The sequence below is a fragment of the Electrona antarctica genome (genome assembly GCF_951216825.1).
Source record: "Electrona antarctica genome assembly, chromosome: 16".
NCBI classification, from domain to species: Eukaryota; Metazoa; Chordata; class Actinopteri; order Myctophiformes; family Myctophidae; genus Electrona; species Electrona antarctica.
In genome coordinates, this window is record NC_136797.1 from 26,314,402 (window position 1) to 26,330,862 (window position 16,461).

The window sequence follows — 16,461 nt, forward strand, 5'->3', positions numbered from 1 at the left end:
CTGCTAACTCATGAAGTTTTACAAATCCCACCGCCTCCCCAACATATAGGCTCTGTTTCTAGATCTCTATGGGATCTACATCTACATCCAGACAGTTTTCTGAAAAAGCTATGTTTCTATGTCAGTGGTTCTTCGATTTAAAAAAAAATAGCAGACCTTCAAGCTCGTAACGCGCCACTCGGTGGCGCGCTATGAGCTTGTAGATCTGCTATTTTTCAATAGCTAAAGCATAACATAATGCTAACACCAAAAGGGGTTCCCGCCCAAAATGGGTTAATTAATTCCCTGTAATTCTATTTGGCTTATAACTTAACTAAAATGTTAATGTTACAGGCAATGATTAGGGACAGAGCCCTGACGCCAATCTATGCTTCATATATCTATGCTCATTTATGCTCAATAAATAATTAAATATAATTCTAAAGAGTTGTCTGACTGAACTGCTGTAACGTGTTGCAGGTTGAGGAGGCAGAGTAGGAGAAGACCTTTTGACCAAGTTCAGTAGGGACTGAGGGGACCGAGAGAGGGGACTGGAAGCCTATAATAGGCTAATAACCACACTGATTTTGTAAGTGGGCAGATAACCGGGGCAGCTGTCCAAGGATGAATTTATAAATGAACAGATACCAGTGTAAAGTTCTGCACATGGATAATGATGACTAAACAATACTGGGCACAGTGGTGTGTGGGAGAGCTAGGGTTTACACGAGTTTATGAATCTCAGGGCTCTCTGTGATAGACAACACCCCCGCAGAGAAATGAGCTGATCTGAGAAAATCTGAGTGTAGATCTGTTTTTGTTGATGTGTACAGCTTTTGTACAACCTTACAGTATTTCACTAGCAGAGAGGTCTGGGTCCACAGATCAGTCAGGACTCAGTAGATGATAATTATTACGTAGTATAGCTGTCTGACCTGAATGCAAGAAGCAATCAAGAAGCAGTATGTTGAAACTCAAGTTTCAACATACTGAAGACCCTGCGGCAAGGAAGTCATTTACGAACAGGGCAAGATTATAGGGAAATTGTCTAATTTAGGTTAATTTCAGTTGTGGAGGAGATTGGGTGACCACTGGATATGTTAATTTTGATAGGAATAATGGTTTGTTGCATCTTCACAAAACGTGCTGCAAATGTGTTTGATATGTGTGTCTTCTCTTGTCTATTTGTTGTACTATCTCTGTAATTTGGGGCATCAGATTGCACACTGCTTTGTGTTTAGGGCTACTGTGGCTAATTTAGTTGTGAACTGATCATGTCAACACAGAGAGTAATGTGTCCCAAAAGAAAATCTATTTAGCAGCAAATATTGAACCACATTAACTCCTGGTCCTCCATTATAGAGTGCCATTTTTCCAAAATGTTGAAAGAAGAATATCAAATTACAAGCTTTAAAATGTACTTTATTTGGACAGGGCACAGCATTTGAATGGACAATGGATATCAATGTAATGTAAATACACCAGATTTAGCAAAGATGATAATTTACAACCGCAGTCTCCACACAAAAAACAACCAAAAGACCTGTGCGTGTGTGTGTGTGTGCGTGCGTGCGTGCGTGCGTGCGTGCGTGCGTGTGTGTGTGTGAGTGTGTCTGAACTGTGAACAGACAGCATTGTGGCATTGATATTGCTCACAGATATTGCACATGATTGCTCCGTAATGCTGCGTCCACATACAAAGCTACACAGCATATGTGTAGCTTTGTGTCTTTTCTGTAGCTGAAGTCGAAACCAGCTCAACATTTCCGTAGCTTTGTAGATGTTGTAGCTTTTGTAGCACGTAGGTATTTTTGTATATTCATGTCGCTGGCTTCCATTGAAAATGAATGGTAGCCTGCATCTTTGTAGCTGCCAGTGTGAACGCAGCGTAATAGTTGGAATCCAATGTCTTTGTAACTTATTTCTTTACTGTATGATCCATCGCCCTGACATGCACAGCTGTAATCACTCGTCATTAACACACACACACACACACACACACACACACACACACACACACACACACACACACACACACACACACACACACACACACACACACACACACACACACACACACACACACACACACACACACACACACCAACCACCCTTGGTGACATCACACAGTTGCTGACAGCAATAAAACTGGGACGAGGTGTAATGACCATGTCATTCAAGTCTAGTGGCCTGTCATCCATGTCATTTACTGCTTTTAAATGAGTCTTGTCTCATTGTTGATCTGGAACCCTGCTGGAGGACAAGGCCTATAAGTAATGCCACCATACAAAACATCCAAGTCAGTCATTCATGTGACTTGTCATCTCCTCCATGCTTTGGCCCCTTGAGTCCTGAGTGCTTGTTTAATGACTCAGAGGACCACTTCAGCCATGTTCCACCTTATCTTCGTATATAAATGCTCCTCACTAATGATAATCATAAGATGCCACTCATGCACTCTGCATCTCAGAGGTGGGCGTTCCAGTTGCCTGCCTACTAGTGCCTAGTACTAGTACCCATTACATCATCGCTGGGGATTACAAGCTACGTTAATATAAACTATACAAATAATAATAATAATAATAATAATAATAATAATAATGTTTTCAATCTTGTTTGAAATCAACACATACTGTATGTATAGGCTGGTTTCTGAACTGTCTATACATTTTGAAGTCCTATATACTTAATTATACGAAGAATAGCGGAAATATTCTGATCTATAATTAACTTTTTTTATTGGGATCTGACACGTGGTTGTAGATTAGCTATTTTCATTATTTATTTATTTTTAATGTTTCTTTTTTTTAATAGTTTTTTGCAGCTATAATGACATGCTCGGGTTGAAAGTGGTGCATGTGGTCATGTGGACCACATGTGGTCATGTGGTTTACTACCTCATTACCTCCACAATTTGAACAAATCTGAAGTCTGCTTAGCAAGGATGTACCAGGGTGTGCTGCTTCACACCTTTGGTAGGGTTTCAAAACAGTGACTGCTTCCTGACATAAACATGCTTCCTGGCTTAATTGGGAGGAAATAAAATATCAGTTTCTCTAAGGAAGGAAGGTAGGAAGGAAGGCAGGAAGGAAATAAGAAAGGAAGGACTGAGAGTAAAAAAGAATCCCAGGCAGAAAACGGCGGCCCTCACCAAAAGTAAAAAAAAAAACGAGTCTGCTCCCTTCTGTGAGCGCAAGGAAGCATACATATTATGCTAAAGAGCTGTGTTCCGGAGGATCTTGTCTTCACGATCACCATCAGATTTGGCTATTTTTGAGTATTTGTGTGCACGCTTGCGCGTGGATGTCTGAATGCCCTGTGTCTCTCGCAGATGTCAGTTGTCTGGGATGTGATGATAACTAACTGTGAATAGAGAAAGGTCATCCGGTGTGTAGATCCAGTAGAATCCTACCTCTCTGTTGTTCTAAGCATCAACTAGTAACATGATAACAACTCTATGCATCTATACCAACACTGCATGTCTCCTCTCTCACCAACCTGAATTGGGAGTTTATGGCACTTTCACCTTTACTTCAGTGTAGACTCCCATGGGTCTATCTATACTATGCCCCCTCCTTTGTTTCTACACCAAGTTTTCATCAGATGTTTAAACAGGGGGCCATAACTATCCAAACATGGAGCAGGGCTTTAATCCATTTTGACCTGAGATCAGATTCTAAAAATGTCTTCTACATCCTGACAGTTTTCTCAAAAATCTATGTTTCTATGTCAGTCGTTCTTCGATTTTTCCAAAAATAGCAGACCTACAAGCTCATAGCGCGCCACTCGGTGGCGCGCTATGAGCTTGTAGATCTGCTATTTTTCAATAGCTAAAGCACAACATAATGCTAACACCAAAAGGGGTTCCCGCACAAAATGGGTTAATCCACATTTACGTTAATACGGTCCAGGGCTTTGAGCGGTTATTGGGTGTTCTAGGCTGCCCTCGGGTGCCCACAGTAGCCACAAACCCGCTGTTATTCTTCACTTCCCCCTCCCCCCTCTTTTCTGATGAAAAGAAAATGAATGAATAAGTGCAGAACTGATAAAAAAAAAGCGAGAGGCATTGGGTGGGGCAGGAAATGACCTGTTGGTTATAGTGTTTCGACAGTTTCCTGCCCCACAACCTGTCAATCCCCCTGATTGATAGGCTGACCTTTCTTTGCCTTGGGATGGAATTACATCAGAGAAAAAGTAGTGTGTGTTGTTTTTTTCTACTCTGCCACCATGCAAGGCAGTTTTCTGAGAGGTGGGAGCTGGGGGGGTGACTTCAGAAAGGTACAAAGGAGCTATAGTTTTCAGAGAATGGACCTACCACACAACCCTAGTGTCCCAAATTCTGGGAATGTCATAACCTTCAGCAAAAATAGAAGAGCATTCAGAGAAAATAAGACCGACATTCTATAAAAGAACATTCGCCCCCCCCCCCCCCCCCCCCCCCCCCAAATCCATAATAGGGTCTAACTGGTTAATGGTGCATGAAAGTGGGCTACTGGGCTTTGCTTGGGTTTGAATGTGGTTATCTTATCACTAAAGTCAGTCTTTAGATGCATTATTCATAGCCTGAATGCCACATGGAGTGTTGTGACAACAGTGAGAGAAAGAGAAAGTGAAAGTGGTAGTTAACTGATTACCTCTCTATCTCTCTCTCTATCTCTCTCTCTCTCTCTATCTCCAGGGACCGGCAGGACCTTCAGGGAAGCCAGGCCAGCCAGGCAAGAGGGGTCCTCGGGTGAGTCTGGGTTCTGTCAGCCTGGGGGGGGGACAGGCAGACGGGGGGGTGGGGTGGGGGGAGCTATTTGGTTGACCTTCATCAGCTGGTCAGTTTAATGTCTCCAACTTCCATCGCCAACCCTTAAGATACATCAACACCTGTCTGGTGTGTTCCCTGTGTGTGCGTGCGTGCGTGCGTGCATGTGTGCGTGCATGTGTGTGTGTGTGTGTGTGTGTGTGTGTGTGTGTGTGTGTGTGTGTGTGTGTGTGTGTGTGTGTGTGTGTGTGTGTGTGTGTGATATCTGCTACTGGGGGGCTGAGTTGCAAAACACAAACAGACTGCTAATCACCCCCCGGGGAGGGGAGGGGACCCTGCTGACAGCATTGTACCACACACACACACACACACACACACACACACACACACACACACACACACACACACACACACACACACACACACACACACACACACACACACACACACACACACACACACACACACACAGAAGACTGTCTGTGTCCTATAGGTTTGCAGACAAAGTCTCAGACCATTTTCTGTAATTACAATAATAGCCTCCTGAGCCAATCCATCCCATCAACCCCCCCCCCCCCCCCCAACAAACACACACACACACACACACACACACACACACACACACACACACACACACACACACACACACACACACACACACACACACACACACACACACACACACACACACACACACACACACACACACACAGTTTTGGTATGGAGTCAGATTGACCCTATTCAGCATAGGGCTGTGAGTGGCTGACCTCCCACCTCCGGGCATAAACAGGAAAGCTCCTATAAAGAGGGTCTTTCAAAAGGTTCCCTGTGTGCCACAGGATGCCCAATAAAAGCACTGTAAACACAGTGAGCGAGCACATGGCTTCCCTGCGCTCCCCTCTCACTGACTGAGAGGCTGCAGTATACACACACACACACACACACACACACAGTCAAATGCTGACTTGTTAATTTAAAGACGCATTCTGCGATTTTCGCTTGGTAGTGGTGTCAACCAGTAGGTGGAAAAAGTACTCACGTTTTTTTTACTTAAGTAAAAGTGCCAATACTAGAAGAAGAAAGTACAAGTCCCGTGTTCAAAATTGTACCCGAGTAAAAGTACAAATGTATTGGCCTCAAAATGTACTTAAGTACCAAAAGTAGAAAGTACTAATTATGCCGAAAGTCCCAGTTCATGTTTTCAAATGGAAAATAGCTGATCTACAAGTTCAAAATGCGTCGCATTGCGACGCATTGTGAGCTTGTAGATCGGCTATTTTCAAATGGCCGAAATGTATAGGGCCGAAGTGGTTAATGTATGTTCTGTATAATAATCCAAATCTACAAAGTAGCTAGTAACTAAAGTAATTGCAGCGGAGTAAACGTACAATATTTGCCCCTGAGATGTAGTGGAGTAGAGGTAAAAGTGCTGCAAATTTGACATACTCAAGTGAAGTGCAAATACGTCAAAACTGTACTTAAGTAAAGTACTTAAGTAAGTGTACTTAGTTGCTTTCCACCACTGGTGTCAACCCGTGGGTGCCCTAAACCGACAGCAGGGATTCATTCAGGGGAACGGTAGGGACCCTTCAACCCTTGCAGATGTGCTTCTTATATCGTATTTACATACTCTACCATACAGATTGGTTCAAATCGTGTGTTATTCGTTGCAATACGTTCCATATCTCAGCTTTAAAGGAGAATTCCATACTAGAAGGCTTTCTTACCTTTATTTGTAGTTGTTACGTCCCCACCAAAGAGGTCCAGGTGTTATTTTGTGCAAAAGCGCATTATTGGCTATTTCCTCTACCATAAGCCCTCAATGAATTGCATTGAATTGCATTGAATTGAATGGGGCTATGGGGTGTTATGCTAATTTGTTTATTTCCATCGCTCAAAAATCAATATTTTTTGTATATATCCTCTCTTCATAATGTATATAGTATCCCGAGCGGCACGCTTTACTACTTATTTTGATGGAAATAAGCGAATTAGCACAAAAACCCAACCCCCATTGAGGGCTTATATTAGGGGAAATAGCCAATAATGCACTTTTGCACAAAATAACACCTGGACCTCTTTGTTGGGGACGTAACAACTACAAATAAAGGTAAGAAAGCCTTCTAGCATGGAATTCTCCTTTAGCTCTGGACATAGGTAGTTACAAATTGATAAATGAACGCTGTGTTGCAGAAAGCTCGGTCGACACCTCACAGGAAATTTCTTTACAGGCACGGCCTCTGTTCTATGACTGCTAGGCTTTGTTCACTTTTAGCGTACTTCATGGGGGATCTATCATAAGAATGGGTTATGTTTTTCTCCGTCACTGTGAAACTCCAAACGTCCTGGAAGGAGCGAGGGAACCCCCACCATTTAAGAGCCACAAGGACCTCTTTGTCTGGCTCTAATTAGAGTTATTTAAGCTGCAGCCGCACCTCACACCCTGCCTCTAATAGTACACAGCAAGAGGAATTAATTTAACGTGCTTTATTTTAAAATAGACCCTCATAGCCATATAGGTCAATGTTTATGCTTTGACGTTGAAATGAACCCGGATGATTTTGCTGTGTAAGTGTGTAGTTATACCATATCAAGCCCACTGAGCTACAGGCTACAGGCCTGTTGTTTTAATGGCACTGCTAGCCTCCCACTGGGCCCACAAAGATTGGACTGTGTGCTTGGTGTGTAAGAGAGTAGCCTGGAACTCACCTATGCTTTCTATGGCATAGGCAGCTCCCGGCAGGATCCGCCGGCAGAAATTGTGCACAGCTGCTGGACATGAGAGACTAATTAATTAGAGCGACAGAGAGAGAGGAGTGTGTGTGTGTACGGGTGTGCGTGTGTGCGTCAATTTAACAAAGGTGCAGACGATCAGAAATCAGCAGAGAGTGATAGACGTTTGCGCTACTCTATGCCGAATTGAAGTGGACTCGGACCCAGCCTTTTTTTTTCTCCCTGGAAATAAAAACGTCTGGGTTTCCGAGGCTAGTAAGAGAGTGACCCGGCCCAGCCTCAATCGAACCCCATCCCTCACCTCAGCAGCATTTTACCGGGTCTGAAACCTGGGCAGATTATTTTAGTACATATACACCACTGCAGGTCATTCATCAAAACAATGTCATGTCATTGCACACGTCTGCGATGACAATAAAGCAGTGGTTTTCAACCCTTTTCACGTCGAGGCCCATTATTTATTTGGCATTTGAGCCAAATAAAAGTGAGAGTGTAAAATGAAACCAAATGGACCCGTACGGGTCCATTTGGTTTCATGTTACGCTCTCGAGAGTTAAAGATTTGGTTACCAACTCTTCCATCATTTAGCTGATGGGGACCACCTGGAACCTCCTCAAGGACCACTGGTGGTCCCCGGACCTCTGATTGAAAACCACTGCAATAACTGAACTGAATTGAATTGAATTGAATTGAATTGACCTATGTATTTATAGCATTTCACTGACAAGATGGAACCTGACCTCCAGTAACCCTGTTAAGTGTTAAATAAATAGAGCACTGAGACAACCTACTGGGAAAGGCTTCGGGTTTCAACAGGCTTGGCTGAAGAATCAAAACTTTATCCTGAAAGAATTTGGATGAAGTGGGTTCACATGGTGTTTGTGTGTGCGTTTGCGTGTGTGAGAGAGAGTGTGTGAGAGTTATGTCATTTACGTCTGCTAAGCCCATATTGTAAATCCAAACCTCTCTCCATTCATTGGCAATATGTACCAACCAGCCACCATTTACAGTGGGCCAGACATGCCACAACAAACACACTGGTGAACTGCTTGTGGCATTGTCACTGGAAGTGACTGCTTTACAAAAGGCCAACAGTAAAAAAGAAAACAAGACACTCTCGGTTAAAGAAAACACTTGAAAAGTCATTTCGCTTGTGATGCTGATTTACAGATGTCCTTCCCAAACATGCCGCCGACGTCTGACTTTGACCCCACATTCGTTCTGTGAACAGACACAGACACAGTAAAACGTGAATACATATGCACACAGCCACGCACGCACGCACGCGCATGCGCACGCACACGCACACGCACACACACGCACACACACACACTCACTCATACTATAGTGCTAATCTCTCGCAGACGTTTGTGCCTGTGTGTGTTGTTTATGACCTGCTTGGAATACATAAAGAGAGAGCGACACGGATGAAGCATTCCTATAAACAAAAGCATTTCTCAGCTCTAACTGCTGTTGCCATATACGCAAGCAAACACTTAGGCATACTGTATGAACCCTAAAGCCTGATTTAATGCTTCTGGAAATAGCCGATCTACAAGCTCACAGGGTGTCACACACGCAACGCCCTGTGAGCTTGTAGATCGGCTATTATAGCATAGCTCAGGCTTTTACTCACGTGCACAGACAGACACACATGATCTAAAATGCCCCCTGAGGGCCAGATGAAAGAGGTATGGTTTTGATTTAGCCGAAGAGATTGTCTTGTTGATTGCTGAAATAATCATGTCGGCATCCAATTTTGCACTGCAGGTTCGGCATTCCTCCCTGGATGGGACCGGGCCTGCAGACAGCTGTGCCTTGTTAACTTTTGACGAGTTAGTCAGCAACAACGCTATAAATGACTACAGTGAAATACTATGGCCTGATCCATGCAGCATTATCCTGGTTGTACATGAGAAAGTTAAGTCACGCGCGCGCTCAGGTTTTTCATCACAGAGGGAGTTCCTGGAAGCTCAGCCTGAGGATTACCGCTAGCAATACGACACAGAGGGCACCATTGAACCCCCCCCCCCGAGCCCCACTCTGAACCTTCACCTCTGACCCCACACACGTGAGTGTGAGATTGCCGTCACCCATGGCAACCCCATGTCAACATGAAGGTGTGTGGCATGGTCTGGTGTCCATGACGACCGCCTTGAGGTTGTCGCAGACTGTCTGGTCATGTAGAATGACGCTGGTTGGAAACTGTTTGCAAAGAGGGCTAGGTTAGGTGGATACAATGTGATGACTATGCACTGTATCCATGTAGGTAGGGGTTTTTTGCCCATCTTTCTCTCTGACTGGACCTGTCTGCCTGTCTGGAGCCTGCATGGGTCAAAAGATCCTTTGTCTTTGGGTGAGAGAGGCCGCCCGTCATCCATCCTGCGTCACGCTTCCCACCAAACAGTTCCTCAGGCATAATAAAGACTATAGGCTCTCAGAAACTCCTCGACGCCGACTCACCTACACTTACAGCTAATTCAGAGCAGCTGGAGTCTGTTAGCAGCTCAAACCTGAAGCATTAGCAGACGGTTCGTTTGGGGGAAACGGCGATATAAAGTACTAAAATACTTAATCTCCGAGACTCTGATGGATGACGGTGAACACACTCTGTTGGCTGTGAGAACCGCCGGTGTTCCACTGAGGTCACAGCGTCGAGGCTGTTTTGGTAACACAATGGCGACAGATCGGCTTCTTAAGGGTCTGTGTAATCCCTCGTCTAAGCTGTGTATATGGATCAGTCTCCCATGGAACATAACTGTAATAATATGCTCCAGGATATTAAAGACACAGACCTCACGCCAAGTCTGTGTTTTTGCAGCCCCCCCTGTTTGGCAGATCTCTTACAATGATGAGGTACCAGCGTGCAGTTGGTACGACTCAATCAAATAGATCTCTTACAATGATGAGGTACCAGCGTGCAGTTGGTACGACTCGATCAAATCCATGTTCTATTTGAATTGAATGCATGACTTTATTGAGTCGTGCTGAATAATGATGGTGCCCACTGAAATGAGCCAGGCACATTTTTTCATTTTCATTTTATTTCATTTATATAATACTATGCTTTAAAATTCCGCATACGTCTATGGGATAACATTACAGTTCGAACAACTGTTACTACATTATAAAGTGACTGGGTACATGTAAGTAATACTTTGGATTACTTGCTCATTAAATATTTGCCTCTTTGCCGTTTGGCTTTTAACCAAACAAAAGTCTCTACAGGCAAAAGCTTCTACAAGCTCACAATGTGGTGTGTTGTGAGCTTGTGTATCAACTATTTTGGCTATTTGTTGAAGTATAGGGCATAAAAGGTTAACCCATTTTGGGGCGGGAACCCCTTTTGGTGTTTAGCTATTGAAAAATAGCAGATCTACAAGCTCATAGCGCGCCACCGAGTGGCGCGCTACGAGCTTGTAGGTCTGCTATTTTTATAACGACTGACATAGAAACATAGCTTTTTCAGAAACCTGTCAGGATGTAGAAGACATTTTTAGAATCTGATCTCAGGTCAAAATGGGTTAATTAAGAAAAGGTTTGGGGCCTTAATGCTCTCAGATTGACCCCCCGTGCTGTCATTTGGCACAGCATCACACAGAACGTCCTTCATGTTTATATGCCGGCTGTATACGGTTTATCTTTACAAGTCTGTGGGGAACTTCAGGCTGGATGTTTATAACACAACTTGTTAAATGATCTAGCATGAAATATATGCTATGTTTTGCACTGTGTGGGAATCTAAATTGGTCAATGATGCCATACATACATATGCATGGTCCACATTAAAACAACCAGGAAAGTATATGTTCTTTCTTTAGTTACGTCTGCACACATGGTGTTCATGTGCAATTGTAAGTATAGATTTAACAACAGATATTTATATGCCCCAGAGTGGGCCGTATGCAGGCTGCCATAACTTAGAACATTAGGAGCTATTATTTGTTTGCATTGCGGCCACTTTTGTCTCATTTTAGAATCAGTCTGAATTTCACAAAGTTAGCAGCCTTATTACCACAGTGACCGTAGTTGACGCACTGCATCAGAAGTGGGTGGTTTCTGGTTTGATAGCCTTCCCACAGCCAGCTGCATGCCTGTGCGCTGCCTTCCAATTCCCTAATTAGACACCTGTTGTATGAGAAAGTGACATGGCAGACATAACGTGCCAATGCTGCCGATGTGCTGTAGGAAATGTCAGTGCCAGCAGCGAGTACTAGAGCACTGCCCAAACTGTGGTCAACCACAAGTTTAATTTGAAGCATATAATTCAAAAATGTGTAGTTTGTGGAAGTATATGTGGGGAACAGCAGCTTCCTTTAACACTGTCTGGACTCGTGAACTCCCATAGGAATTGCAGCTGTATGCTGGAGGAAATAGAAAAATATTTAGTTTGTGAAAATATCACTTTCATGATCATCCAACGTAGTGACAAAGGAAACCTTTGTCACTATTAGTAAATAGCGGATATCAGGAAATCCCTCTGAATAAATAAAACGTATCATAAAGAGCTTGTATGTTGTCCTCCATTCCATAGGCCTGCATACAGTAAATCTCCTCGACACGGCGGCTCAAAGCGTTAAAGTGATGTTTTGACTTACGACTGTCACCAAATGCTTGCTCAATGGTGGAAAACATCGAGTCTATATGCAAAGTGTCTTTGATACAACTTGTGATTTGGCACTATAATAAAATTGAATTGAATCTGTTTTTTGTTTTCTTAGACAGGACAGTGAAGAGAGAGACAGTAAATGTGAGTGAGGGCAGAGCCAGAGCAAGACATGAAACATAGGTCTCGAGCTGGGAATCGAACAAGGAATGTTGCAATTATGTGGTCGACGTGCAATCCGGTCAGCTGCTGGTGCACACCAGTATGTCTAACAACACAGACCTCAATGTCTCTTTTCTGTGTGGTCACTGGGCCAGTTTGGAGTTTTGGTTACAGTAGCTAGTGTTTTCAGAGGCGTAATTACTATGGGCGCAGTGGCTCACTGAAGTGTTCTGTCTCACCTCGGTGAAACTCGCCTACACCGACTCTCTCAGCGTTGGTCATGAGTCTTTGTTTGCCCTTCTCTGGCATGCGTGAACCTTGACCCCTCTTTAGGGGGACGAATGGGGTCCCGGCCCGGGATGTCCTGCCACGTGGAGGGCAGTCACCGAGGTCAAGGGGGCGATAGGAAAAAACCTCCCTCAGAGGGAGGTGACGTGGAGTTGACCCTCTTATAGGCTGTGTTCAGGCTGCAGGCCAATCTGATTCTGCTTCTCAAATCTGATCTTTAGGAGACGGCCTGACAGCAGTGTTACTTGCAAGTGATCAGATCGGACTGATGTATTATTCAGTCATCCTAGACCTATCTGCATTGGTCAGGGGTCATCGCCATGATGGTTTAAATGGTGGACATTTTTTTGTCAAAATTACATTTTTGACCACGGACATACAAAATGAGCGGACAGTAATACACACAGAGCTAGCCCTGAAAGACCATAACAGGTCTGTAACTCTGAGAGTGTACGGGTCCATTTTTGGTTCCATTTGTACACTCTCAGAGTTAAGGGGGTCTTTTTGCAAATAAAACAACATTTGAGAACCACTAGTACTAGTTGGACTCGTAGTGGTGTCGTAGTAAATCAGTGTACATATTATACATATTCAGAAGAAAATCTGGAGACTTGACATTCAGTAACTGGGTTTTATGATAAAAATAAGAACATTATAATGGTGTGTTAAAAAGGAAATCGAACATTTGCCACTTTGCCACGGAGACATTTGTCCGTGTACGGACATGTTGATGACCCCTGGCATTGGTTGCTGTGTGACATAACGACATGTTGATGACCCCTGGCATTGGTTGCTGTGTGACATAACGACATGTTGATGACCCCTGGCATTGGTTGCTGTGTGACATAACGACATGTTGATGACCCCTGGCATTGGTTGCTGTGTGACATAACGACATGTTGATGACCCCTGGCATTGGTTGCTGTGTGACATAACGACATAGGTGTGAGTAAAGTGACATGTTTTGAGCTTGTAGACCTGCTACAGTATGTTCGCCAGAGCGACATGGCCGCGTGATGACGTACAGTATGAATCCCTTGTCAGCGTGCAGACTGAGACACATCTTTGTAAATCCGATTTGAATTGCACTTCAGGCCCCCTTAACTAATATGGTTTAAATCTGATTGGCTGTCTTTGTCGTTCAGATGCGATCAAACCAATCCGATTCCACACTGGATAGGCCAAAAGTCTGATTTGAGCTGGCAGTGTGAACGTAGAATTGCTAAGCCGTTCGATGTACAGTAAGTACAGTACAGTATGAACAGATCCTCTGGTACATGTAAGTCATCAGAACTTATCTCTCGGTGTGACGCTGTGAGCAGATGCGTTTTTTTATTGTCTAACCCAGTGTTTCTCAACCTGGTGGGCCTTAAGGATATTGCAAGTGGGCCGAAGATTTTAATTATACTAGTCCTTACCCGTTCAAATATATTAACACCAAATGATGTACAGTGTGGGTACAGTGATGTAATAGATCCTATTATTGATGTATGTATTTTGAGGTGTAATCAGTCTGGTGTCAGAGGCACTTGCCCCTGGGGTGCATACATTGGTTAGACATACCAACAGTCCTACAGTCATTAGTCTGATAATACCGTCGCTCCCGACATGCGCTGCAGGTTAAAACAAGTGGTCAGATGGGTGGGCTGCGAATATTTTTGAGATTTTCAAGTGGGTCCTGATCAAGAAAAGGTTGAGAATCACTGGTGTAATGCAGTGGCTATCAAACATTTGCATGTCAAGGACCCCCAAACGGATATTTCAATTCAATCTCTATTTCAGACTCAGAGTCCATATCACATACAAAATAACAACACACAATAAATAAGATAAAAACAAACAAACAACAATACATTTAAACCACAAAGAATAAATTATGCTCACAGTCTGTAGTGGCTGTTATGCCAATGTCTCCAAATGTATTTGACCGTGGACAACATGATTTGACAAGATTTTGTGCCAGGGATCCCCATAAGAGAACATTTGTCATTGTTTGTCGACATTTTACGAAAATATCAGATGTACTTAAGCTCACAGTGAGCTCACATTCTGGACAAAATATAGGGCTCAAGTATTTAAAGTGTTGCTCATTTTGCTGGGGACCACCTGTAGAGAGATGACTTTGCTGGGGACCACCTGTAGAGAGATGACTTTGCTGGGGACCACCTGGAAATCCCTCAAGGACCACACTTTGAGAAGGAGTGGCCTAGTGATCCTAGAGGGGAAGAGTCATTGAGCCTCTCAAAACCACCTCTCTCCGTGTAAATACCAGTTTCAGGGGGTGACTGGGTTCACATTACCAGTATGCCACGACTCTAGACATGGGTTCGTTTGCTTAATTTCGCACGCACGCACGCACGCACGCACGCACGCACGCACGCACGCACGCACGCACGCACGCACGCACGCACGCACGCACGCACGCACGCACGCACGCACGCACGCACACACGCACACACACACACACACACACACACACACACACTAGCAGGGCTGCGCTGCCATAGGGAGGCTGTGCAGTGTGAAGGCAACAGGATGGGGGCAAAAACACATCCATATGACGGAGGCTCCCTTCACTCTGTCTCCTGCAACCCCCTACCCCCACCCCCCCCCCCCACCCCCACCCCCAGTCCCAAATCCCTAACCACCCCTCACTAACACACTCACTTGGTGTTTAGGTAAAGAGGTTTCAGGGCAACATGCATGTCTGAGGTTCTCCAGACAGCCTTGGCCCCCTAACCTCCTCCCCAGTCTGAATAGTGGCAGTCTTACCTCGGCAGCACTGTGTCAATAGTACCGTTGCCGTAGGGCAGTAACCTTGTGTGTCCATATTTCAATTTGCTCTGTGTTTTTGTAAATTACAACGCCCCACTTTGAGCGTTGCGCAAAAGTATAGCGAAAATAGCCGACACGTCGTAAACTTGCAGATCGGCAATTTTCAGTCATTTGGAACGGCGGTAAGGGAAAGTGTGCCTGTTGGTTTTATAAATATTAAACCAATAGTAAGTATTAACCAGAACTTGTGACTAAATAACACTACATTGGATCCATTATTTTGGAACACATTATTATCTTTCTCCAATTTCCTGAAAAGTCTTGGAACGTGCAAGGTTTTCCCCCCCGACGGCGGCGGTATATGAAGATTGATTAGGATCTCAATGAGCATGTTATGATGTTCTGACCCCCTCTCTGTCTTTTCCACAGGGTGCTGTCGGTCCGCATGGCAACCCAGGCCGACCTGGCCCACCTGGGCTCAAGGTATGTTCCACATATGAGTCTCTTTAAAAGAGCCAGGCAGTCCCCATGGCTTTTCCAGTCATCAAACCTTCCAATTGTTTATGCACTCGTCTGGGCCTTTTCATTTAATGAGCGGGTCAAAGTTGTTCTCTCGCTTGTAACCCAAAATTACATGACATTTTCAACAAATCCCAGGTAAGATGGACCCTGCATAAAAGCTGATAACGGTAATATAATTTGAATGCTGGGTCCGTCTATATTCACATCTGGCAACTGTAGCGCCATATAAAAGCTATATTGAAGCGATGCATCACTTTAGAATGTGTGCTACGGTAACCACTTAACCCCCAGCAACCATATTCTGGTGGAAACGTTAGCCAGAAATGGCAGATCTTACAAGCTCAGGGTTGCGTTGTGAGCTTTTAGATCAGAATCAGAATCCACGTTATTGTTACATCACAGTTTTACAAGCAAAATGTGGGTGAAATTCCTTTTCTCCCATCGTTCCCATCGTGTCATCTTTTCTCCCATCGTTCCCATCGTGTCGATTTTTCCAAGAAATACTAGAAAGGGAAGAAGAGAGAGAGGGGGGGAGGGGCGGGGGGGAGTAAGGAGATCATGGCAGGAAAGAAAAATGTTTGAGTGCTTTTTCCGCAAAAAGTACAAGTAAAGGGTTTCAGATCATTTAGAAGCTTGTTTCACAAAC

The 16,461-nt window shown here is 44.2% G+C and overlaps 1 protein-coding gene across 1 annotated transcript in view; it reads left to right on the plus strand.

Annotated features, from left to right (window-relative positions):
• The window catches only part of LOC306940080 (uncharacterized protein), a 132,428-nt gene that overhangs the window by 23,183 nt on the left and 92,784 nt on the right, over positions 1-16,461 (plus strand). Inside the window, exons 4-5 of the mRNA XM_079525044.1 lie at positions 4,658-4,711; positions 15,723-15,776. Of these exons, the coding sequence (XP_079381170.1) occupies positions 4,658-4,711; positions 15,723-15,776 (108 nt within the window). The remainder of the gene's footprint in view (positions 1-4,657; positions 4,712-15,722; positions 15,777-16,461) is intronic.